Below are 27,502 nucleotides of genomic sequence, written 5' to 3'. Positions count from 1 at the left end.
AAGTAAACTTTAAGATAGCTATCTTCCTCCTTTTGTGTATGGTATAGTACAGCATGAACCAAGGGCTTAAGGATTGATGAATACAGGCACTTGTGTTTGTCAATGTTTTGTCCTTGACCTGTGTTGTGCTTTACCACAAGCCATGGAAGCCTCTTGTACTCCGTTCAGGAGGCGACCCCAGCTCGGGGTCACCTCCAATTTCCTTCTCCAAGTACCTCCAAAACACAAAAGTTTTTGAAACACAGAATTTCATTAAAAATATTATGCAGGTCCAACACATATGTTGAAATGTATGTGAAGCGAGTGGTTAGCCAAATGCTGTAAACCCAAATGCACTGTGTACAATAAGTGTCTTTATTGCCATCCTACACAACGTGTGATCTCGTGCAACGTTTGTTTATGTACCACACAGGTCACAGCTTTAATCTCACGCATTGTTTATGCCTATGCGCAACATTATTCACGAGCTGTGCAGACATGCAAACAGCAGTTCATGCAAATGCACAACGTGAGACGTCGGCACGGTGACATCACGAGGACGAAAGCAATGTTTGATCTTTGTCGAGGGAACAATGGCAAGGAGAGGTATGATGCAGAGAGATGTCAAATGTGACATGAAAGTTGGTTGAATATTAATTGACGGTTGAATATTATGAGATAATTGAATACTATGAGATGCTTGAAAGGTTGAATATTATTTGTCCATTTCATGCCTATGGAAACTTGCACGTGCACACGTGATACACAACACGACATGCTAATCATGTCATAGAGCTAGTTGGTTTTGGCACGAGACAAGTCTGCCTGCGATTGTGACCTAATGGTTAGGGCATCAAGCTGTTGTGCTGGGAGATGGAGGTTTGATCCCACCATCACATCTCTCTCTTATGTATGTGTGTGAGCTATTCATGAAGACAGCAGCAGCAGCCATCTTCACATTCGTCAGTATTGTCTGTGAGAGCTCACGAAGAAAGCTTCACTGTAAAAATGAAATTTTGTTGCAGCTAATGCAACAGTCATTGAATTGAAAAGTTCACTGTATACTCCTTCGCATGAATACCACATTTCTAGCCTATATTACAGGCTGAATGGTGAAGTGTGACTAAATTTAACTTCTTGCTTCTTGGGTGTGCCCCAAATACTTTTACAGTTGGCTGTATGCATGAGATGTCTAGAAATTGTCATCAGGCAATTGCTGAACTGATTTGAATGATACTTTCTGTACTTAAAAAAGAATGCTAAATGACACCACTTTCTAAGAATTTCAGTGTAGAAACTCATTTTAATGAAAATTGCTGAAAATTCGTAAATATAAAAAATGGAGCAGGAAGTTTACAGTTTCATAACTGCACCACAAATTTGATTACATTTTTGTAAACTTCACCTCTCAGAACGTCTAAAGTGGACAAATACAATGTATTAGCTTACAGCTTACATGGAATTGTTACGTTGTCTACACAGGTTTTGCAAAAGTCCTGTTTCGAAATTAATATTTTTATTATTATTTAATTTATTGGAATATAGTACTTACAATTCCAAGGAAGTTGGCATATACAATGGGCTAATACGGTGAAGAATAATACAAATTGGTAATACAATTTCAAATGCAATTACAATCAATTACAATGAAAGTGTAATCAAGGGCAATTTAAGCTACTTAAACAGACTGATACAAAAAAAGTGATTAATAAAAGAAATTGTAAAAAAATAAAATAATATTATAATTCAGAGTCATGTGTAATATCTACCAGTTAGCCACTGCGGTGGCTCAGTCAACTGAGGTGTTGCGCTGCTGAGCACAAGGTCGCGGGATCGAATCCCTGTCGTGGCAGCCGCATTTCGATGGAGCCGAAATACAAAAACGCCTGTGTGGTTGCGTTGTATTGCATCTTAAAGAACCCCAGGTGGTCAAAATTATTCCAGAGCCCTCCACTACGGCATGCCTCATAATCAGAACTGGTTTTGGCATGTAAAACCCCAGGAAGAAGAATATCTATCAGTTCTTTTTTCCATCTTAGGTGTATCGATAGGTGTATTGATAGGTGCAGTTTATAGAATTGTGATGTCATTTACTGTTGCCAAGTTTCCGGGTTTCAACATGATGCGTTGGGTGTTTAAATTTTGTGATTTTTTTACGGTTTCCATTAAATAATAAGTACCCGAATGAACAAAATCGGCTTCCTACTATTTGTAGATTGCAATTTTTCTTTAAGTGCAAGAAACAATGTTAAAATTGGGGCTGTGGACGTAGAGCAAGAAAATCTTGTTTCATTGTGTTTTCCACAGCGTAGAGCTGCCTCTCAAAATCCTTTTGTGTTTGTTTTTTCTTGGGTGTTACTTGCAGAGTTAGTTTTCCTGGGCAAAATATTGAAGCAGGACGACACCCTAGAAGCCAGTGGGATCCAGAGTGGCATGACGGTGTTTGCCTATCCTCATCATGAGCTTGGTGAGCAGGCCTCCCTGAGATGGTTTCCTTCCCATTCAAGGGAAAAAAAAAAAAGGACAGCTCGATCAATTACCTTGCTCTATTGTATGCATAATGTCTTCGTACTTATTTTTTCTGTTCTGCTGTGTCGTGCTGCCTTGCGCGGCCTGTATGCAAAGCAGTTGCTTGTGTTCTTGTTTGCTAATGAGCGATTTGTGCGACTCGGGGACCCCCTGGTGCTACCAAATGTAGAATAGAGCCACACTGGACATGCATAACTTTATGAGAAGAGGTACAGGTGGCAATGTGGGTTAGAGAACAGGTGCAGGTGAATAAATAAGTGATTTGGGGAACCCTCTGGAGATACCAGATGTACAATAAACTGCAAAAGCTTGCAGATCTTTGGATCTGAGAAAACGTAGAATCTGAGGAAACGCTCATATTTCTAAGCTGTTTGGGACCGTAGCTGGTAAAACCGTACAACACTATGCTGTTTGCATGTGCGAGTGCAGGCTTGGAATCTGAATACCAGGCTGTGTTCTGAGTCTGTAGAGATATTCGGCTTTCTTTCAGATCCTTCAGTGTTTTAAATATTTGCTGTCGACTTTTCAGTTGAGCTGCACACGAGATGCATAATATTAAGAGATAGAGGTGGCAATGTAGGTTGTAGGAGAGACGTAGGTGGATAATTTAGATAGGGAGGCAAGGAATGAAGTTGGGAAAGTTTTTTAATGCACAAAACAAATAACTGGACGCCTGTTGCAGTGGCGTGCTAGTGCTGAGCAGAAGGTCACAGGCTCGATTGCTGGCCACTGGTGCCACATTTCAGTGGGGATTGAGTGTTGGAATGCTTGTGTACTTAGATTTAATTGTATGTTAAATAGGGTACTAAATAGAAGGGCACTAAATCAGTTCATACTCGTAAAGTCTTCTTTCAAATCTCTATTTTCAGTAAATTCACACTAAGAGGTTGATTATTTGATGAGGAAATGGAAGTCAAAGCTTCATTTATCGAATTTTGCTCAAGAACCCTAGTTGAAAATGTAATATCACTAGTACTCCTTTGAATTTTTCATGTACAAACAATTTCTTCGTGTTTTCTTGCCATGTAATGTACACAGCAAGCACTAAACATTGTCAATAGTACTTGCAGTGCGTGGCTGTAGTATAGTATTCAACTTATCACCACTGTTGTGATGAAATATATGTGTGCCGGAGGCCATGGCCCACATGCCTTACTAGCATGTTGTGCATATTTTAGGAATGTTGCTTCGTCTTGCAGTCACCACAGAAATTTATGAAAATATGTGCTTCCTGTTAAGAGTTAACAAACCCATAAACTTTTTAAAGGGACCCTGAAACACTTTTTGAACATAGTAAGAACATAGTACAACCAATTTGTTGTAGAGGTTGCTGTCAACATGTCAGCGAATTATTAACTATACTGCAAGCAGCAGGTGATTTACAATCTCAAGCCAAAAACTGTGAAAAAAAATGCTTGCTCTCGCATCCACAATGTCGTCATGTGGCGTTGTCGTGAACAGCTGAACCCACCAACGCTATTGGCTGATTTCGTGATCGCGTGAGCATTCTCAGTAATAATACAGAATTGTTAATTTTTAGTTAAATAAATCAAACATATACATGTCGGTGATCTCTAAAAGGCAGAAAAATAATTTTGTCTTTCCATTGTAGGTCTACACAAAATTGTGTGTAGCTGCATCTGCTGCGCGTGGCCTTCAAGATAGCAACAATGTGCTTCGTAGTGTAGTCTACCGCGACTGCCACAGGGTGCCATGACCATCCCTTTCTCCACTGCGACTCTCAACTTTTGGCTGGTGCTTTGTCATCTTGACTTGTGAATCTTGAATGGTGACGAAAAAAGAGATAAAGCCAGGTATCAGTCCAATAACTCCTTTTATATCTGAAGGATACGAAAATTTTTTTTGGTATGTGATTCGCGAGACGAAGTCCTTTAATAGTGAGGCCATTCGGTCGTTAGTTAGAAAGGTGTTTCAGGGCCCCTGTAAGGTTTAAGGATCTAGGTTAAAGTTCCCTTAACGAAGAACGCAGTAAGCTTTCAGGAAAGTGACTTCTGTCAACTTTCATAAGAAAATGTATTGTAATGTCCCATTCTTTTTGTACGTGAGTGACCCTTCTCCTGTCTCTTTTGTGAATTGCAGAGAAGCCAACCTGCACGCTCGACATGCAGGACATCCCCATGATAGCATTTGGCACTGCCTTGGTCAATCCAGCTTTTCGAACAGTGGTGAGTTTTTACAGCCCTGCTTCTGTGATTCCTAGAAAACGACAGCACAGCTGAGAAGGACGGAAAGCAGGTTCAACACGTCTGTCGAACGAGCTTCTCCGAAACTCTTGATTTGCCAGTGATAGTAGTATCGTGGGATAAATCCCTGATTCGACTGTAAAGTGCTTTCAACTGTTGTATTAAATATGATTTTTGTTATTGCGCCTTGTCGCGTTTTATTTGCTGTTGAAAAAGCACTGCAAGGTTTTCGCCTACCTTTCCATCCTCAGTTGCAAAGCCTCAAGGATCCAAGTGTTCTGGAAAACGTGATGGCTGCGAATCCTGCCCTGGCTGATGACCCTGTGGCCGTCGGTAAGGAGCTTTTGTCTTTCCCACCGAAAATGCGAGCCAGGAGTCAGACAGGTTAAAGGAATACTGACACAGGAATTTTGTGTTCAGCTTTCTTTCCTTTTTTGTTGCTTTTTAGGTAGCCGTTGACTTGAAAATTGCGGTATGAAGACTCAGTACTTCGAGTGCGCCTTAACTAAGTGACTAGAGCACCATTTATGCAACCCATTCAAGATGTGCATCAGGTGCAGCTTTGTTTTGGACGTGAAAAAGGGAGCTAATCACGTCGCCAAAACCGGAGGTGGTCGTCATGTGGTATTGCAAACTCCACATAGTGCGCCAGTCAACCTGGTGCAGTGGTTGAAGGCCATACAATGACCTGCCAATGACCGCTGAAAGCTGCCAAATTGCCACTTCCAATTCTGCGCTTCCCTTGGAAACACAGGGACACTGGTATCCCTTCTTGTCCCGGTGAGTGCTGATTGGACTGTGCTTTCAGCAGCCCAGCCGTAGGGTGTGCGTACGCACCAGTGGTGTCTCGTACCGCAAGACCACTACATCAGGTTTTGGTGATGTGAATATCGTATACACTCGTGTAAGGGCCGCATCCCAAACTTGGCAGCCCTAAATTTGGAGAAAAAAAAATTCTGAGAAGCAATCACGCATGGTGCGCTGATTCCATGTGCAGTGTACTTTCGCACAGTGCTACTAAATGATGAGAGCGCTACTTGGCTTAGAGCTGGCGAATGTGCTGGTGAACTGAGTGGCCTCGATAGCAAAGATGAGTAGCCAAGTGCACAGCGTGCATGAATGAATAAATGAATAAATTCATTATGAACAGGATAGTGTTCACTTTTATGGTGGTGGGCGACCACAGAAAATGACGCCAGATTTAATACTTGTCGAAAAAAATTTAACCAAATCCAAGGTCTCATGTAAGGGCCACATCTAGGGAAATTCGAAAAAAAAAAAAAAAAGGCCAGCCCTTACACAAGTCTATATGGTAGATTCCTTTTTTCACAGCCAAAACAATGTTGCTTTGGCTCGTATTTTAAGCTGGTCACATTAAAAAGTATCATAATTTTCTGTCAGTACTCCTTGAAATGCCAATTTCAATACTCATTTCTTTTTTTTTATGCGTGTACACTTATATTGGGCAAATGGGCCACTGCTTGAACATTAGGTTCAGGCAACAGGAAACTCATACAGGCTTTTCAGGAAGAAAACTTCATAGTTGAAGAAGTTCATCCTGATTCGGGTATCGAACCCAGGACCAACGCCCTTTCGAGGCAGTCAATCAGGAGGCTAGCAGATCGCGGAGCAAGGCCAACTTAACAGCTCGAAATGTAGGGACACTGAATATGGGGCTCTGCCATAGGCAGACCACGTAGGTGTCGGCACATACGGTATTATTATTTTTGCAGTTTGAAAATGCAGCTGAAAGCTGCCTGGCCGAATTACTCTGGATTACCGTCCAGACATCCATCTTGAAAAAATACCCAAACGTGCTGGGGCTAAGAAGCCTTGTGAAGCTCTCTAGAGCTTTTACTTCCTGGCCCTCCGCTTTTTGAAGTGGAATTGAACTGATTCATTGATTGATATAAGCAGAATGAGATGCCAACAAATAGCACCATGCAAGTGGAGAATTTTGCACAGACAGTATATTAAGACAGTTTAGTTTAGCAAATTAAAATATGGATGAGAAATGGTAGAAAATTGGGTCTTTCTCACTGAAAAGCATGCCAGGTGAGGAGCAGATAAACTAATTTTCGTGTTTCCTGTGATAAAATTATCCTATTTAAAAATAAAAGGAGCATGTATGTGCTAAGTCGTAAAATGTAGAGCGTGTGTGACCGGCATCTTGTGAAGAAACGAGATGAAATTTGTTTGTATGAAGTTTAAGCAGCCTTCATGGCCGATCGGTGATGCGTCAGCAATTATCCAGTGTGCATTGCGAATAGGTAGAAACCTAGTTCAAAGCTGACTTTGGTGTTTGTCTGAACAGATCTCACTTTTGCGTTCATGATCTATGACTCGTGCATTGATAACATTTATAAGTGTCCAGGCACTGTGGTCGCAGGACTGTGCATCCATGTCGATGCCCCATACTTCTCTCACTTGAGCTTCTTTTCTTTTGTCAACCACAGGCATCCTTCAAGATCCGGAGCTTATGACGCTGCTGGCGAACCCAAACTTCCTCCGAAAGTAAGTTTTTAAATGTGACAGCATCCCTTTGCATATGCTTGCCCACTTTTTTTAATCAGTCTGGGTATCTGCCCCCGTTTCATAATTGACAACTTCTCATAATTTACCGCACTTTGGCCTCTTCTATTCGTTGTGGGCAGTGAATTGGTGGTGGAAGCACCGTGAAAAAATGTCTCAAGGTGGAATAAAAGATGCTCTATACTCAAATGTAAGCCCAAATTTTGTGAATCATGTCCTCATTGTTGAAGTTATATTGCATTAACATAAACAGCTATCTCCGATGGGCTATGCTATTGTGCACTGTATTTTCGTTTTACACTTAATGCATTTAATTGAGCTCACTGTGCTCAGAATAGCAGAAAGTCAGTGTCCTTGTGGAGTCCTAAATGCTATTGCATTAAATAAGCAGTCGTCACTGAGGGGATTTGCATAATTTTTGTGCACCGTATTTTCATATTACACATAATGAGCTGAATCTACTGTGCACAGAATGGCGGAAAGTCACCCTGCCCTGGTGGAGGCTGCAGTGCAAATCGCCGTGTCGTTTCACGAGGAAGGTGCCGCGCCTGGGCGCTCTGCGTCGCCACCACCCGAGGTGTCCTACTCTCTCGAGGCTCTCAGCGATGACGAAGACCTGGAAGGGCAGCTTGAACAGGTGCAGTAGGCATTAAAAGCCATGTTTCTATATTTGCAATCAGTTCAGTCAATAAGGCAGTTTACGTCAGTTTTGTTACAAAAGAAACGGAGGTCAGCAAGAAATATGCAGTCTCAATGACTGCTTGAGCCTCGCCAACCCTAGAACAATGTCAGCAGTACCTCAACGATATTATACTGTACGTTCAGAACTACACAAATGATGGAAATTGCAGATTAGTAAAGATAACATGAAATAGCTTGCGTAATGCTGGGTTAATAAACATAAGCAATTACAATGATTAGGATAATAAACATCTGATTGTATGGTGTAGTTATGGTGGCATAGTCGTAATAGTATAATAAAGCTTGTATGTACATTAATACCACAATGGAATTAAATACACAGTTAAAAGTGTGGTTGAGATGAAAAATGTGCCACGCAGGGCTTTTATGGGGCGTGCTTTTTTTTTTTCACAAATACTACATCACTGCCCATCCTCAAGATGTTGAATCGCCCACACTTGCAGAAGCCCTGCAGATCCTTGAGCATCCACCTCCCAGTATGTTGACTGATTTCTGTTTGTACAACAAAGTAGCGACGTGGGATCGCGGAGTGTTTACCATGCAGCGATCTTGCATCACGCATTCCTACTGCTCTCAGATCGTCTACATAGACTGATTTGCGAAATATCTCAAAATTAAATCCAACTTTGGGTTGCACTGGAACATCTTAGAAACCTGGCTATCACTGCAAGAGTAAGTCCCATTCGCATCCCCAATTGTCATCTACTTCTTTTATCTTTTTCCCGGTTTCTTTGTAGTTTAAAATGCCGCTTACCAGGTTTAGCCATAGGAAACAGAACAAGTGTGGTGTGCAGATCGTGCGCTGATGATCATGTCTGCAAATTATCGAACCATTACACGACGTGAAAACAGCTGAACTGTAAAACCAAAGTCGGTACACTGCCCTTCCTCTAGCAGGAGCCCCGCTTCCTGCTTAGGAATCTAGGTGACAAACACAAACTGCGCTATTTTGGATGAACTGTCTGCAACGTCAGCAACTATGGCACGCGACCTTGGCAAAACATCCAATGAAGAAGGCTCAAGACCGCCAACGAAAGTTCGCCGGCAAAAAAAAAAAGAAATTAAGAGAAGAAAAACAAAGCAAGGGCTCATGATGTAAGCGTGTGATGCATTCCCTTGGCTAAGATATGGCGTGAGACGGCAGAGAAGGAAAGTCTCTTGCGAATGCTAGTTGAGGCAAAGTGAGAGTGTCTGTGTTGGCAGTGTCGCATTGCCTCCTAGCTGCACGGCAATGCAACCTTTCAGTTTCTCTTATCTCCTGTAATAATAAAACGATTTGAAAAACAATTTCGGTAAAGCACTCTCTAGGCATGGCTCTATAACTTCCAGTGTACAGTCCAACCAAAATTTCCGATGGGGCCTGGTGAGGGGGTCTTTCAAATGCTCACCGTAGATGGACTGCTCGTGCCTATGCATACGTGATCGATCTTGCAATTCGCCGATCTGGCCAGTTAGTTAAAATTGCATTGACTCTTGCACTACCCATCTGAACTGAGATCCAGCTCCAGGCCTTTTGGCTGTAGCAGGATGTGCTGCTTGTATCCAAAATCTGCATGGCTGCAGCTTTTCATTTAATTGATTTTCATTAAAGGGGTAAAAGTGTAAAGTGTAAAGGGCCCCTCCCATTGCAAATTTTGGTTATACACTGGAATTTGTAAATTGGTGTTCTGCCGATATAATGTTTCATATCGGTTCCTTATTGGAGGAGATAGAAGAAATTAACTGCCCTGTTACCGTACCACCAAAAGGCGAGCGTCATTGCCAATGGACATGCACGCTCCTGTTGCCTCCCGGCGTTTTCGCATACCAGAGCTGAGGGACCATCTCATGTTCATGCTTCGTGCCCTGCCTCCTTCTTTTTTCTTTCTCTTCCTTTTCTGCTGCACAGCGAACTTATGTTGCACCTTCCACATTGGATGATTAACTTATGTCATGTGTCATGATGAGTGAAGTAGCTAGCAGTGCATTTTATCTCACAGCATTTGTGCATGTGTGACCTTGATTTAGAGCACTGCAAGGGCCGATTTTTTCAGCCCGGGCCCGTTTTTACGTTGGGCTGGCCCGCCACCCCTTCACCTTAGGCCCGAGCCTGGCTTGAAACCGGCCCGAACCCGGCCCAAGACCGAAAAATATATGTTTTTCAGAGTTGAGACGCCCGAGAATAACTCGCTGCACGTTACATGCACACCACCAGAAAGCCCGAGCCCGGCCCGGGCCCGGGTCAAAAAGCACACGCCGAGCCCGGCCCGAGCCCGGCCCGAGCCCGAGAAAAAACTGCTCTACACGGTCCGGCCCACAGGCCAGGCCGGGCCCGGGCTTTCGGGTAAGCCCAAGCCCGTGCAGTGCTCTACCTTGACTCTCTGGTTGGTAGCAGAGCTTCCTTGAGAGGGAAGGCACGCAGCATTTGGTTTGAAATTTCAGCTGTTTTTGTGCGTGTGCAGCACTGTAATACTTTGCAGACACGTTCGTCAGCACTTGATGTATATGCTGCGCTTGTCTGTTTAAAATGGCCAAACTGGATGACAGGCCTTTTAAAGAACCTCATATGATCTCTGGGTAGATATAATGTAACGATTCCTTTCACTGGATACTTTCGTATTTTTCTCATTCACTACTCATGACTGGACAGTCACGTAGATCACTTAGGCTTAGTGCATTTCGGACCATTGGTGAAATGGCAAAAATTAAAAGAATGGGAGTAGGATCGCTGCATTATAGTACCAGCCCTATGCTGTGATTTTTAATCACTGCTTTCAAGCAATTTCTCATGGGCAAGGTTTACTAATCCCTCAGATGCCAATTAGTTCTGTCCATTGAAAATACAGTTTCACCACATTTCTTGCATATCAGAATCGTGAAAAGTGTACAGCTCCAGGATGGATTAAGAATTTCCAGTTCCTCACGAGAGTGTTGTCACGTCCACACAATTCAGACTTCTTGCGAGAACTGTCGTGCAGCAAAGTCTTGACAGCATCAACTGTTTCTTGTTTAGCATACTCACAAAGCATCTAAATTATTTAGCAGCTTGAAAAATATACCTGATCTAAAACATTGCAAAAAACAATGAAAAAAGTGAATTCGCTACACGACAACATACCGACACCCATGAACAAGCACCCAGACATCTACTTCCTACTCATTTTAGTGAAACACTTCACATAATATTCAAACTTGCAGCACAGTCCAGTCAGGTGTTTCAAGGTGTATATGAGATGTTTTAAATATTTATTTTGCTTTTTAATTATTTTGATAGCACTTTTGATGCTCCATCTTTGCATGCACAATTGTGCTTGGGGCACCTGAAGAGGGTAACTTGCTGCTGGCTGGTGCGTTCTTTTCACTTCTGCAGCCAGCAGGAGCCGGAAGTGGCTTGTTCTCGCCCAACCGGATCACGCCGGCGCAGCTGGCCGCGGCGCTAGCCGCTGCCGCAGCCAATCCGGGAAGCTCTGGATCGTCCTCTCCACCAGCAGCCTCAGGCAGCCCCCTGATTCCTCCCTCGCCTCGGCTGCACGCGCCACCTTCGACGCCAAGGAACCCGATAACGTCGGAGATGCTCAACAGCGCGGTGCAGACGGTGTTGGGGTCCCTCGCTCCTCCGCCAAATGCGACTGCAGCTGCGCCACCTGTGAGTCACTTCTAAGAAAGTTATGAGTTGACTGGTTCACTTGGCCAATCTTGTCTGCTGGAAGGATTCGGAAACTGGGGCCTGCATTTTGTAATAACTAGGGATGTTCTGTGCAGGGTTGTGGGCAGGGTTGGGAGCAGGGTGATTTGGTGTCTATTTCATGACGGCATGTTTTGCACACAAATAAAGAGACACAAGTGCTTGTGTCTGTGCTTGTGTCCGTTCTTCACGTGTTGTTGTCCCGTAGTTTGTGTAAAAAACTTGCTGTCATGGAATAGCAGTTTTCTAATAGTGAAATTTCCAAATCGAATTTAATATCAGATATTTAAAAAATGGGGAAAAAGAAGAGGCTCACTCCTCTTTCTTAGAAATGCCCCTTAATTTCAAACCATGCTTTACTTGGTCGAGATAACGCCTGGCATGAATGGGCCCAAGATTGACTCATCGACTTTCCTTGAGTGCGTTGACGTCAGGCGTTATCTTGACCAAGTCAAGCATGGGTTTGAAGTTAAGGTGTATTTCTGAATACGGGGATTATATACATTACTTGATACATAAATGAATGCCATTTACAACTGGGTGTCTTTTGGTGTGGACACTCAGTAGCAAGATTTTTTGTTATAACCAATAACGTGGCATGGGAACATTGTAGTAAGCGGCTTATTTTGCTATAGAACACAGAAAAAAGTTCACAGTGCTGTAGCTGCTCATTGTTATAGCCAATCAATATACAATAGACTTCCGTTAATACGGCCCTGTAATACGGCCCTGACAGGACTGAGAAAATTGATTGAATTATCCAGCGGGCTGAATTAAACGAGATGAAGAAAATATGCCATTCATTTAGCACGTATTTGTCTGTTTCTAATATACCCCTGAAAAAAAAAACGCGCTCCTGCTTGCTATGTGTCCAAAGTAGAAAACTAACATAGAAATGATATTAAAGCTTCTAGACAAAGTATCTATCTATCTTTCAATCAATCAATTATTAATTCATTGAACCCCTGTACCAAACATTGAAAGGTTGGAATTTGACGTCTGTACTGCTGTGATTTCCCTCTCCAGTCACCATCACCTGCAGGAGCCCCTGCAGCTGAAGTGGCAGACCCTGCCGTCACATATCAGGTGTGTACGTCTTTTATTGTGATAGCGATTATATCGACACACCAGGCACATTTCCACCATTGCTGTGATGTTCCGTATAAAGTGCAAAGGGCGATAACATTGTTGCCGTGCACTGTATGCTGTATGCGCGAGTGAAAGCGTGCTAGGGTGAGCCGACGATGGCTGCGTTTTTTCCACTTAGTTCGCGGTGAAGCGAGAGGCAGCACGAAGGTCAATTCGTGCTGTTGCCACGCTTCCTCACTCCAGCGTTTTGACAGCGAGTTTCCACGTTCACCAAGTGAGATGTGTTCATGTTTGCTTGTGCACGCGTGGCACCATGCTTCTTAATTTAGTTAGTAAGCGAATGTTTACAGGTTTATTCGGCCAATAAAACTAGTATCGTTACTTCGTATAGCAGTCTACTAATTAGCTATTGCAATTGATGCTTCGCCATTCGGGCGAAACTGTTGAGTTTTTCTGTATAAATGGAGAGTACTGAAGGCATTAATGTAAGATCCTACATCCGTAGAGTTTCTCAGAGTTACTAGAGGGGAACCTGATGCTAATGTCTGTGGGAGCTGCAAGTGGCTGCGAATGGGAAATGTTGCAAGTGTTTCCTGAAATGTATGCCAATGTATAAAACAAGTGAGCAATTATAACAGCAAATTTAGTTATGTTAGAAAGATACACTTTAATTAGGAGTTAAAAAATGAAGGTAAAGCTAAGAAAATATTGCACCATTGGTCTTGGTGGTACTCAGACCCGTGACCTTTTGATGTTGTGGTCAGCGCTGCACACTGCGAGACGCAGTTTTTTGGTATTTGCACATCCTGTCAATACTGTTCTCGGGCATTCTGCAAATGATATACAGTTGAACCTCGTTATAACGAAGTCGGATCTGACATGAAAATACCTTCGTTATATCCTGTATTCGTTATAAGCATATATATTTGCAACACAATGATCTTGGCAAAAAAAAATTTGTATTTACTTCGTTATATCCAATAATTCCTTATATCCGTGTTCGTTATACCGAGGTTTGACTGTAGTGTGCTTTAAGTATAAACTCCAAAGTTTGTGTCTTGTCCAAGATTATCTACCTTTTGGATTGGACCAATCGTGATGATTTTGTGATATATTGGAAACTGTTCTGTGCACTTTCAGATGTGCTGTGCACAGCTAGTCAGCAATATCATAGTGGTCACCTCCAAGACAGTCACCGTGTCACATTTCTGGGGCACTTTATTAACCATGCCTGAAAAATGGTTAGTTTACTAACAATGTTCTTGAAAGTAGCAGTATTTAGGCATGTAGGATGGCTACCGCATGGCCTTAAAAATAATCTTGAAAGTTTTTATACATAATAGGAAATTTAGGAAAGTAAACCGTAATAACACCACAAGAATGTTTTAAGCCTACAGTTGCAGCACCAGAGTTCCCTCTAGTAATTTTCGTAGGAAAGTGCTTGCATCATTTCTTTTTAGATTTATTATGTCACATTTGGATCTCGTATTAGAATTGGTTTCCAGAGTTTGCAGAGGCTTTTCAAGTTTTTAATACCGCTTTAATTTTGTGTCACCAGAAATCAAGCTTTTTTATTTTCTGTAACACCTAAATAAATTTTGTCAGTTCTTGCTTTTTTTCTGTTCGAGAATTCTTACTATACATTTAGGTTGTCCGTAAACGTGTTATCTTTTACGTAATAGCGGGTACGTAGCCGGCAGTAACAACACTGGTACCATCCCTGCCAACTTCTGAACTTTAAAATCCCATGGACACACCAATTGAGGAAGGCAGGGAAAGGGGGAAGGAGAGAGAGCGCGCATTTCTTTGAAACTTGCACTGCACTTACAAGCAGAGGCAGACTTATCTTAGAACAACAAAGTCTGACAATCTACACATTGCTTTTAGTTTGCAATGAATTTTCCAGCAGTTGCCTATTTTTGCCCACCTCCGCAACCTGTCTGAATGAACTTGCTCCAATCAGATACCCTTCTTGCATACTTTCACCATTAGAAGACTTCAATGGAAGGTTCGAAGATTGACGAGCAAATATTTTTGCCACCAAACTTACTTTTCGAAAAGTTTGACGCAAAGCTCATAAACTTTATGAAAAATTCGGGAGAGTTGGCAGGTGCGCTGGTACCAACATTTTGTGGTGGTTCATCCAACCACAGTGGCTTACTGACATTTTTTGTTATAGGGATGTTCTTGTAAGAAGTTTAAGGCTGCATGCTGCTGGAATTTTATACCAACAGCTTAGTAAAATGTGGTTATTCACTACAGTAACAGTTTTGCATATTTTCTGTTTAAACTAAGCGTCACCAGATGGCGCTACCAGCATTGCTATTGTCGTCCATGGTTCTGGTAACCGTGTGTTTTGAAAATGGTAATATGTTTACGACCAAGCAGATCGTTCTCTATTAACTGCAAACATAATGTGTCTCCAGTCATGTGTCTCCAGTCATCAGACAATTTTCCTTGTGTTCACTGAATAATGTATTAGCAGTGCTTAGTGTCTAATTCTTTATAAAAGACAATTCCATAGAAAAGTAATCAGAGGCACCTCCCAAAAGCAAACACTACTAGTTCTGTAAATGTGAGCAATAGTCAAGTGGGTTACAATTTGGTGATAAAAAAAGAAATGCAAAATGTTGAAAGTGTTTCTCAACAGCAAGATTTGGTTATTAATGTTAGACAAATAACATTTTAATTATGAGTCAGTGGATGAAGGTAAAGCTACGGAAATTTGGTATTTGACCCATGATTTGGAGGCCAGCATTGCACGATGTGAGATGCTATTGTTGGCATTTGCATACCCCAGCAATACTCTTGGGCAGCAAATGATTTATTTTGCTTTAATTAAAGACTGCAAAGTTCATGCCTTGACCAAGCTTATCTGCTTTTTGGATTTGACCAAGTGTAGGGTATGTAGCCAGGGGGAGTGTGCACTGCACATGTGGAATCGTGGACGACCACTTCACCTTGTGCATTTGAACTTCAGCACTTCAACATCTGTTTCAACACTTTCGATTCCTTTCGTTATCATCTGTTCAGATAACTATGCTCGAACCTGACACGTGTGCTGAGGAAAAGCTTTTTCTGGATAGGCATCGTTCATTGATATTTCAGGCAAATATAAGAGATAAATTGCACATTTAATGCATTTTCCGAGCATGGATATAATGCACAATAGTTTTGCGGGAATAAAAATAAATTGGTAGATTTTGTACACATTTTACAGAACAACTTGGGAGCCTGTTAAGTTTCCCGTTCACAAATCAGCGTATTGAGGTATCAAAGTCAGTGCATCAATGATTTTAAATATTTTAGTTTCAAAAGATTGCATGAAACATTGAAAGCAATTTACATCTGCAGGTCCCATGGTTAAAGAACTGTAGGCAAGACCTACTGTCAGAGTAAAAAAGTAAAATAAGAAACACAGCACTTTAGCGATAAAAGGTTTGCAGATGTTGTAATGCAAATGAAAATAGCGAAAGATATCAACAAGAAATAATTGCGCGATCACACATTTTGAAAAAGAGAAGAAAGAAAGCTATACATCTGATAAAAACAATAATAACCTTTGCATGTGTTGCGCCTTCATCACAGAACCAGCTCCATCAGCTGCGAGACATGGGCATCGCCAATGATGCGACTTGCCTGCAGGCCCTGGTTGCCACGGGAGGCGACGTGCAAGCCGCCTTGGAGCTGCTCTTTTCGGACTTTGGCGATAGTGATCCTGCCAACATGCCCACGTAACTTTTCCTGTAATCTGTAGGCAGGTGCCGAAACCTTCCTTGTCGCGCCCATTAACTTGTGAATGTTGTCCGGAAAACAAAAAGAAAAAAAGCAGCAGTATGACAGCAACACGTGTCGACGTTTAGCTGCCGTTTCAAAAAAACTAAATGTGTAAACGGTATTGTTTTTGCAGTGATGCACAGATCTTGGAGATGGTCACAGTAAACGCAAAGCTTTTACTGCCTCCTTGTTCACTGCTTCTGCCTTGTTACCCCTGGTAACTCTGTCACATGTGCCCTCTGGATATCCTGTATGTCGTGAGCTTCATTTAACTGGATGCATGATGCAAAAAGTTTTCTGTTCAGTGCAAGAGAATTTACGTCGAAGACACGTTGGGCAGTTTGTAGCCGAGTGTGTTACAAAAAACGTATTGGCAAGAGAAGAACACAGTTGAAAGAAACACTCTCGCCAGCAAAGACTGCAAAAAAAAAAAAGTGTGTATATTGACGATCAAATGTACTGTAATGATTGCCTGCACAAAGAATTGCATAACTTATCTGAATAATTATCACATAGGTGTACAACATTCAATTTATTAGTTACGCAGTGTATGCAATGATTCTAAGAGCAGGCAGGATGATCCTTGTTTCTAATGATGAACAGTTTCCCTTGGCCGCACTATTGGTATTCGTAAATGCGAATATTTTTCTAATACATTTAGAATACTTCAAAATGTCAACTGTGCCCAAATAAACAAAAAATTGGTGCGAAATTATGGGAAATTTTCATCCCCTCGGGCACAGTATGTATAGATATAAAACATGAGAACTTGCACAGTGGAGCAGGCTGCGTCGCTTAGGTAGCCATACTTTACAGGCTATAGCCATTCGCACTTTCTGAAGAGTCCTGTGCATGCGAAAAAACTAACTTGTTTGCTCCTAATGCTCCATTTGTGCTTTATTTTAATAAACACTTGATAATGTGCTATGTTATGACAGAAAATTGCTAACTTTAGGAATACTAAGATGTGAACATCATTTTATAATAATTGTGATAACGGCTATTTATTACTCAAAAACTACTCGAAAATTATTCGATGTTCGATTCGATTCGGTCTCAAAAATCACTATTCCCACATTCCTAAACATAGGTGTTAGAACTAAATAAAGTGATATTAATATTTCTGAAAAACTCTTTTAGTGTTTGTACTGTGCTGAGGGACGGATTAGATGGCAAAAAAAAACTCAGTTGAAGATAGCACACTTCCGGTGAGATTTAGGTGGGATTCTGAATATAGGATCCTGCCTTAGAAAATTTTCCGGTGCAATATAGGGATCCTGCACTGTGCTGGTAGTCTCTGAGGCCATGCTCTGCGAGCTACTGTAGCCCTCGGCAAGCATAGAGAGGGCACCACACTCCTGCAACTGTCACTGGCACAGCAGCTTGTGTTGTCATCGTCCTTACGTTCCTTCTCTCTTTTTTTTTTTTTCAGTGCAGTTATATCATGTGAAAAGTGTTCTTAATGTTGGGAAGTTCCGACATTAGGGAGCACCGGAATATGCCTGGGAAGCGAATAAATATTTAATTTTGCGGGAGGCGATGGGTGTGCTGTCAATGACGACCGCACTTGCGGGTGTGTTGGCCTTGGAAGAAACCTTTGTGTGCCTCCAATTCAAGAAATAACACAACAGTGACGTGGTATTTTAGACATTCATATCAGCACCCTGCAAGCACAAGTTCAGTGTGCATGTGGAACTTCGTCTGTAGCTGGTTTCCATATTTCAGTGTGTGATGCTGGTTTTGCTGTACCAATATTGAGAGATCGTCTTTCATTATCTGCTGTTGCATTTGTGTTTGTGAACTAGTTATTGTGCTTTCTTTTTTTTTTCACTAGTGTTTCTTGTTTTCCCAAAGGTGTTTTATGATGTCTAATGGCTGAAAAGAGCAGACATGATGCTTGCTTTACTGATCGAAGAGTCACGTCTGACCTAGTCTCTTTTGCTGCAGCGGCATTTGTTAGTCATCTCACATGCTGGCCATTTTGAAGAGGTATCTCGTGCGTTTGAGGTCCTGGTCATTCATTTTTCTTTGTTCAGTCTTTTTTTTTTTTTTTTTGCATTCAAATTCCTGTTATTCTTTTCATTCCCTCTGGATGGCAGTTTTGCTTGCTGCTATGTCGGTCTGCAGAGACCAGTAGGAAGCCAAAGCACACACTCCGTCTTTTGTCGCTGTGGCAGCTAATTCTTCACAGCGTGCACTGATTAGCTGAGGTTCTTGTGTCAGTTCGAACCAGATGCAAGGCATGAGTGGATTGACAGTGCTTGTCACGAAAAAAAAATCTAGGCATCCTTAATTTGCATAAACTACTTTAAAAATAGGAATATACCTAAGCCCACTGTGCATATGCTTAAATATGTTCAGCGCAGTGCATCGGTTTACTGTTAACTCCAAGTTAGTATTTTTTTTACTTAGTTTTGAAGAGGGGCCTCTGCAATAATTTTTTACCATTTTAGGTCTGCCCGACAGATCACATTAACAACTCTTTTCCTGTTAAGTTGATGATACAGTCATGTTAGATTTTACACTAATTTGGTGTTTCTTTTAAGAGCGGATCATACGGTTTGTTAAATGTTAGTGGGTGTTTATGAGTGGTAGCGCTGTTCATTGGCCACCTCTGTTACAGGGCGTAGCCTCTGCATACCCACTATGTTTTCCTGTACTTGTCGGAAGTTAAAAGTGGTATTACACACACACACCATCGTTAATGGCAGTGACACTAGTGTGCATGAATTGGCCTTCGTTAATCACCAACGGTAAAAGCTAGTTCAGAAAGTCATACTTGAGTGATTAGCAAGAATTGGCTGCAGCACATATGCGAAATTTCCCAGCAATGTAGACCGTTTGTTTTCAGGCAGGGCTGCAAATGTTGAGGAATATGCATTGAAGCATTCCTACTAGCAGCCGTGTGATGTTCACGTAGTGGGAGAAGTCGGTATGTACAGTCAGTGTCAAAGATTTATGGAACACGGAATTTGAGATAAAGCTGAATGTTTACACAGCCTGAGCACACACAGCCTTGTACGTATTCAGGCTTAAAGCTTGTGTGTGGGAGCAACATGGTGTAATGCCATTTTCCTGGCTGTGGTTTCAAGCTGCTTTGAAATCGCAACAATTTCTCAGATCTCACAGTTTGTAAACTTTTGACACTCAGCTGTGCACAAGAGAACAAGCCCAAGTTAAACAATGCACAAGGGATGAAGTGACATGAAAGCTGTCCTTCCTCCTCCATTGTGCTTGAGTGGTTTGTACTTTTGTCGCTCACTCAAACGCGTGACGTCATTTCTGCATCAAAGGATGTCTAGGTCGGACTGTTTTCATTGATAATCAGTCCACTTTTGCAATCTTTTTTTGCTCACGTGTAGAGTTGTTACAATTTCTTTTGCTGCCTTGCCCCTGTTCTATCTGTGCAGTCACTACGATCAGTCACTACGAAAGGATCAGTCACTACGAAAATGAATGGAGGGGTTCAGGCAACACCTAGGTTCCTGCAGTTCCCAAAATTGTAACTTTCCCAGTGTGTGTAGGTGACTTAACTGTCTTAACTACTTTGATGATCTCTTCCTTTAGGTTATAAAGCGTTGCTCGCATAAGCAACTAGAATTGGGCTCATATAACAAAATGTGCAATCCTTTTTTGGAAGAAAATGTTCCGTTTCGGTGAAGTGTGATCATTTTGGTAGGGAACTGTCTTTTTTGCATGGTGTTATCCTTTTTTTGGTGGCTTAGCTTGAGTGCCAGGCGCTGAATTGTCTGACCTTGTCATTTGGCATCTTGCCTTTGTGATAAAGTTGCACACTGTGAGATTTGTTAAGAAATTCAGATAATCTACTTGAATTTCAAAGCAATTGAGTTTATCGTGTCGGTAAAAAAAAGCAACAAAAAGTGCCCCACTTGCATGTAACTTGGCATAGCACTACTGCTTGTAGAACTATCATTTTCTGTACCAAGAGGGCTGAAGGGGATCTAGCTGCAACCTCTTCCTCAAGGATCATTTCCATCTCGCAAAGGATATGTGTGGCTCTATAATAAAATTATCCTTAGCTGTCAGAAAAGATAAGATTCATTCATCCTTCCAGATGGTCATGGCTCTATGACCAAAGCATTGATCTTGCCCTTTCCCTGCAGCATTTCGGTAGTCATGATAGCGTGTAGTCAAGGTGGTGACTGAGGCATTGTTATGAGTGTGTGACATTCTGTAGCAGTTAGCTTGTATTGACTGGTTTGCAGTCGTCAGATAAATGGCCTTTAGGCTCTCATAACGCACAGTGAAAGTTTACATTTACTTGCAGCACAGATGCAGGGCCCTTTGTTTTTATGAAATTGGAACAGTTTCATAAGCACATGACCTTGAAGGGGTGTGAATCTTGTGGTGGGTGTTTTGGAAGTTGGATGGATGCATAGCAATTTTCTGGTCAACATTGTTCTTCTTGCTGTTTATGTCTAAAAACGTTCTTCTTGCTGTTTATGTATGACGACATAAATTTAAAGGCAATAGGATATCTTTTAGATTATTTTGTTGAGTGTCAAGGATTTGATTGTAGATAAAGGTTCTGTGGGTGTAGATACATAGCGATTGCAACATATTGCAACGCACAAATTTTGTTCACCATTCTTGACTGTACTGAGTGGATTGAAACTCGAAACTGTGGTATCAAACTGGTCCACACCACACACCGACCTTTTTTGTATACTATACAATCACATGAAACCTAGGAAACTGCATTTCGACTCAACATTTCCATAACTTTTGGTGGAAATTCCTTAAACACTTTGCCATATGTTAACTAGGAAAACATGAAGGCATTAAAAAGACAGACAAGAACTCACCAGAATTTATTGTTTGTTACGTTATTGTGACGTGTTGCCAAGGAGACAACAGGCTGGATTCACATAAATTGGGAGGCATTTAGGGTAGGTTTATTGGACCAGAAAACATTTACGTTGAGGCATAGGACACTCCATTTTGCAGAATAACAGTGCTAAATGGTGAAAAAGAGCAGTGGACACAAACGAAAAATCCGGCCAAGCATGTTCAAAAGGAAATGTAGCAAATTTTTTAGATGTGTCCAGGATGATGTAACATTATTTACTGGCTTTGATTTGTCAGCAGCTGGCATTAGTGCTTAGTTGTACTTGTAGGCATTTGATATCGTCTTTTATTTTTTCACCTCCGCATCATTATCTTGGTACCTGTTAAACAGTGGCAGTCAAAAGAAATGTGTTTCCAACATATTTTCGGCGCTCTGTCATTTGGCATCTGCGCATGTCCGTTTTGTGCCTTGCTGTGACCGCGCTGCAAGCCTGATCAGTATGGGTTTCGTAAAGGTTTATTGAATGATGCGCATACTCCAGACTATCAACACATCGGCTGTAACAACAGTGTGGTCATCATCTGGCGTTAAAGGTGGACACACTGGTGCTTAGCGATGTCACGTTCAAGATATGCAAGATCTACTTTCTGCATGGCTGCAGCTTCACATATTATTGTGCCCAAATTTAGCATTTCACTTAATGGCATTGAGTCGCGCTGTGTCAGATTGAACTGAGAAACATTATTTAAGCATGCGCATGTGCTTCTATATTGTGGAGAAATGTTTTTTGCTAACGCCAGTTTATCCTGAAAAGCAACAAAGGAAGCTTTGTTTTGAAAGTTCCATGGTATTAAAGGGGCCCTGAACTGTCCCTCGGGCTTGGTGAAATAACATAGTCCACGGGTAGCATACGCTGTTGTGAACATCTCAGCCACGTTCTGCTGTCGTACGCTGTCCGTGGAGCTCGCAAGCGGAACGCGAAGTCACCTTTCTCTCAAACGCTCTCGTTTCAAAAGACCCGATGATCCTCGCTCTTTTCCGTGTGCTTTATTTCATAATAAAGCACACTCCAATACACGGCTGCTATTGGTCGCTGCGGTCGACTACATCGCGGCCGCCGCAAGGTGCCGCCACGAGTCCAGTGGCGAAGCGCACTGCGGCTTGCTGAGGACAACTGCGTTTGGCTTACGTTTAGCACTTCGTGGGCACCAAAATGGGAAGTTCAAAATTAAATTTGAATTGCGCGCTACGGTGACGTTTCTGAGGCGGAGCGTTGTGGCCCCGCCCCACTCCGCCATAGCCTTCGCAGTGCAAGGCATTGAAGGAGGAAGGTGAGCACAGCAGAGTCTGTGTTTGATTGCCAATAACTCCGCTTCTGCTGAATGCATTGAAGTACTTTTTGCGGCAAAGTGATTCTGAAATAGCCTATTTTCACTTCAAATGTATTTATCCACTTCGATAGAAAGTGGTTCAGGACCGCTTTAAAGGCGGCACTGCTCGCTGAACTGCAGCCATTGGCTGCTTTTGTAGAAATGACTCGAATGATTGCTTGTCTAATGGCAGCCTTTGCCATTTTCTAGGAAATGACTCCAAGGGTTCTAGGAAGCTTGGGAAAGGTAGCAGGTGGTTGTATGCACAAGCTACTTGCCTACATCAAGTGTGTTTTTAGAGAGATAAAACGGTAAAAGCTAGTGTGGACAGCATTCTAGCCAATTTCATTAAGCTGAAATAGGTACTGTGTATATTTTACAGACCATTGACATTGGCAGTTCATGTCAGACTCTTTTGTGTCTGCAAGGTTGAATTTTACTGCTATATCTGTTATAAACCATTGAATCATATCTTTTGGTATTCTTCTGGTTTAGCATTTTTATCTTACAGTACTGCCATTGCAAGTTGTCATTATTAGCACTTTGTCCCTACCATCGGCTACATATCACAAGTTTCTTTATTACTGAGATTAAGATGCGAGCACTGATGTAAATTGAGAAATGAATCCAGGAACATCATTGGTGGTGACGATGTGGGACGAGCCATAACACTGCAAACATTCTCGTGTTGCACAACTCTCTTTTTAGAAGAAGAAAAAGCATGAAACTGGTCATCGTGTTGTTGTGTCTCTGCTGACACTGTAGTGGACAAATTAAGCACAAGTGGTTATTGAAACATAAATTTTGTGCACTTTGGTTAAGTGCACTATCACAAGGATGTTGCCTAAAGTGTGCCTCCTTAGGTCCATACTGTTTTCAGTATTCCGTCATTCGTCTACACTAGAAAACCTCCATTATGATGTGACCCTACTAGCATTCATAGACAACATTGCTTGTTGTGGGTAGTGTTAGCCTGAAACACTACATTATGTCTTAGCAGTACTACTATAAGTGCGTGTGTCGCAATCTGCAAGCAACTTTAGAAACACTCGATACGTTCGTGGCTGATTTGCGTTGTCTTGCCTAACGTTTCACTTGACCTGCACAAAATGTGCACCACTGCAATGTTCCTCTCTCACTGGTAAATGCGAGTGATGGTAAGGCTAAATTTGAATTTTTTTAGAATTTCATCACTGACATTTGTTGCAAAGTAATCTAGACCGAAATGAAGCAACAATTCTATTCTTATTCCTTCCCTTTTTGCATATTGTCATTGGTCTCCAGTGATACCCTACTCATACTAATGCCAGCATCAGACAGTTGGTGCACTGGGTGATGAAAGTGGAATAGAACCAATGTAAAGAACAAGAGCTGGAAGTCAGCATTTTACTTGCTGCACTGGAACTGTTGAGGCTTCATACTGTGGCTAGTGGCTTAATAGCTGTGTATTGAATATTCAGTATTGACAGCCATGAGCATTTATCAACGCTTTTTAATATGTACCTCATAAATAGGATTATATGCAGACTTTGCACAAAAAGGAAATAGTGGCACAGAATGTTGTGTGGTGTTAATAGTCGCAAAGCTACTGACCCAAGTAGTAGTTGAGTTGAACTGAGAAGTTGCTGTCAAATGAAGGTTTACTGCTCCACGTTTTCAGTGCTACAGTTCAAGATTTGGCACAGTAGTTTGGATTTCATTTGAAAGGTTTTACTAGAAATGATGTTGCATAGACTCTTTCAGTCAGTCCCACTGCGCAGCATGTGGCTTCAAGAGGCAGCTACTTCTGTGATGTTAGAGTCTCAGTTTTGTGAAAGCTGTATTGAGCTGTATTCTGTATTCACACTCTAGCTTATGAATATATAATTTTAGGAGCATGGAGATCCTTTAAGCATGATTAATACACCTATTGTGTAGGAAAATTCGTCCTTTGCGCAAGCTTATTAATGGCCTTATTCTTTGGACAATGCCAATTTTAACACTGACCAGCCAACAAAACAAAAAACAATGAGCTTCCATTTTGGAGTTTTGTTTATAACCTAATATGAAGTTTGGTTGACGCTTATGTGCAGAAGTCGGCAAGCCATGTGTTTGCAGCTCATACAGGACTTGCTACATGTTAAGTTTATGGCCTCTTTATCTGTGTGCAGAGCAAAATCACTGAAACATCTTGAAAGAAGTAACACCTTTGCAGCCAGCTAGGTGTAAGGAATTGCAGTTAAGTGCACATTTATGTGATATTTATGATACTTGTGTCTCACGGGCAAAGTTAACGCCAATAAGAGTCTGGGACCTCAAGTTTCTTGATGTCATTATATAAAAAGTGATGGCTATACGAATATTTTTCATCTCAATAAACATGTTGACACTAGCTACAGTAAATGCAACAAGTTTATTGATCACAATGTTATTAAAAAGTTATTTATCAGGCAAAAGTTCCAAGAAACACTACTAAAAATGGGAACAGACATGTGTATTTCAGATTACTTCAGAAATATCTTTTTAATGTAGTCATAGCTGCTAACGCTGAGAGCGACAGTATGCACTCAAGAGCTGATGGAGCTGTGAGAATGCAACATGCTGCAAATGCCATTCAATTATAATGCCTTGATGCATATCCCTGTGGCATGGCACAAATGCCTCTAAACTTTAAATTTAGCAGTTAATGTCATTTATTGTGTCTGTGTGGCATGGGTATTAAGTAATATAAATGATTAAGATGATCACAGATCTCATTAAACCTTAAAAAAATATTGCTCCATATTCATTGTCTGCTAGTAAATGTTTGTGCTGTTTGATTGTGTGTTTCTGCACAGGGAGTGCCCAAACCTTGACATCTATAGCTACTTAATATTTGTGCCGATGTAGTTTTCCCGCGAAATTGAATGTGACATTTCGACAGTGTACCGTGTTTCAACTTGTACAAAATTTTTCGCATGCTCAAGAGACCTTATTGTGGGCGTTGTTTCAGAAAAAGTAACTGAACGTTTGCCATGTTTGTGGCACAAACACCGAAGGTGGTCACTTGTGTGTCACACAGTGTGGTCACTTCATGTGTGTTTTGTTGACTTGGTCTCATTGTCCATACAATTAAACGTTGTTGTGCTGCAAATAAAATTTGGAGGGGGTGGAAGTATTTTTATGCATGTCGCTGTGTTAAGCCACCTGTTCCCATAGCGAGCGTAATGTTGAACTTGGAAGAAAAGCTGTGTACAAATTTTTAACTAGCACTCTTGTCATCGTATGTTAACTTCTTGAGATTTGTCTTTGTGTGACTGCGAAAGAATTCCACAGAAATGTGTTTTTTGGAAATGCATGGCAGTGGGAACGTAATCCTCTGTGATTTTCATTCACTGAGAATGATGCTCTCTTTCGCAAACAGTGGTGTCCGACATGCAGAAACGGTGGCGCGGTTTTCTTTGAGAAACCTCAATTTCGCCTGAGGTGTGTAATGTATAAGATAAAGTGGCTCGAGGAAGTAATATCCAAGACTGTATTAGCTGAAACGTGCTTCGCATTGCTTGGGATCAGTCTGGAGAAGTTGAACCTTTTTTGTGAAAGCCATTTGGCTCTGTTGTATGTGCTGTTTGTCACCACAAACACAGTTCCTGTGGTGTTTAGTGCCTGCAAGACTGCAGTGTTACCCGAGTTCGGCTTTACTTTGATGTATAAAGTGCAATATACAAATAAGGGTTGCGATGAGAACGGACACATGTATGAACACCTTTCTGACATGTGACCATTGCTTGTTTGAACTTCCAAGTTTAGATAAAAGTGACATTTGGTGGCAGCTTTTGTATGATGTTAGGTTTGGCGATGGTAAGCTTTCAGAATATTTTTTTTTCTTAGAATGAACCGCAGCTTCATCTGTGGCGAGGCCCAAACAAATTTCAGCTTCCTCATTACAAACACTGCAGTGTGCCATCTGTTAGGAGACACATCTCTCAGCTTCCCACCCACCATGCTGGTTTGCTAGACTGCGCTAGCTGTTGCATGCTTTAGTTCTGCCTTTGCAAAAAGCAACATGGAAATTAATGCAGGAAAGTTGCATATGTTGGTCCAGTGTCACTGCGAATTGTTAATGATTTTTAGTTTGGCGAGATGTCTGGTAGAATCAATAAATGTAGTTAACTTGTCACCAATTAAAAGAAGCTTTCATTTGCATACAGATAATAGTTGGCAGATCCGAATGTTACCCTTACCGCAAGCCATTTCTGCTGCTGTTTTGAGAACAATAAAGATGCTCTTGTCGCTTGAGTCATGCAGTTAGCACCAATAAGTTCACAGAAAGTTGCCATTTACATACCCGCATATGCAACAACTCTGCTAGTAACTAGGCCCTGCCACTAGAAACTCTATGCCACCTATTGCATCAAAATTCTCCAGTGCATAGTGTGCGATGATTTGCTTACCTTTTTTTTTTTTATTCTTTCTGGACTTGGCGTGTGTTGAGCATTAGAAGGTTGTACCCGAATGACGGGGTAAGGAATTGCACAGCACCATATTTTTGGATCCATGTTACTGTAGTCGTGTGAAGGAGCACCAAAAGATGGAATAAACGTGAAGGAAAGGACACAGATGTTGTCTTTTGTCTGTGAAGTTTAGCAGCAACGTGTTTGTTTATGAGTGGTGTAAAGAAAATTAAAAACTCTTTGCATGATATAGCTACTAAAAGGACTTGTGATACAATTTCATGTCTTTTTTGCACGGTGCTGCTTATGTGTCCAGGTGCACGCCTTGGTGAAGCCTCTGTTTGCTGTGACGTGGTATGGTGGCGTCAACTTGTGTGCCCTCGGCAGATTATGGTTGTTGCATCTGAGATTTAGATTAACACTTTTAGGACTTC

The 27,502-nt window shown here is 41.6% G+C and overlaps 1 protein-coding gene across 2 annotated transcripts in view; it reads left to right on the top strand.

The window, feature by feature from the left end:
- Positions 1–27,229, top strand: part of LOC119457560 (ubiquitin-like protein 7) — a 36,460-nt gene extending 9,231 nt beyond the window's left edge. The window contains exons 2-9 of one of the 2 annotated variants that reach the window (XM_037719166.2): positions 2,345–2,446; positions 4,609–4,694; positions 4,964–5,045; positions 7,169–7,226; positions 7,716–7,881; positions 11,296–11,571; positions 12,637–12,696; positions 16,288–27,229. In XM_037719166.2, the coding sequence (XP_037575094.1) occupies positions 2,345–2,446; positions 4,609–4,694; positions 4,964–5,045; positions 7,169–7,226; positions 7,716–7,881; positions 11,296–11,571; positions 12,637–12,696; positions 16,288–16,437 (980 nt within the window). In that variant the 3' untranslated portion in view covers positions 16,438–27,229. Of the gene's footprint in view, positions 1–2,344; positions 2,447–4,608; positions 4,695–4,963; positions 5,046–7,168; positions 7,227–7,715; positions 7,882–11,295; positions 11,591–12,636; positions 12,697–16,287 lie in introns of both variants that reach the window. The other variant, XM_049670210.1, reaches the window with a different exon arrangement.
- Positions 27,230–27,502: the final 273 nt, after the last annotated feature.

The sequence above is a fragment of the Dermacentor silvarum genome, chromosome 7 (genome assembly GCF_013339745.2).
Source record: "Dermacentor silvarum isolate Dsil-2018 chromosome 7, BIME_Dsil_1.4, whole genome shotgun sequence".
Lineage (NCBI taxonomy): Eukaryota > Metazoa > Arthropoda > Arachnida > Ixodida > Ixodidae > Dermacentor > Dermacentor silvarum.
This window is presented reverse-complemented; position numbering and strand designations above follow the sequence as displayed.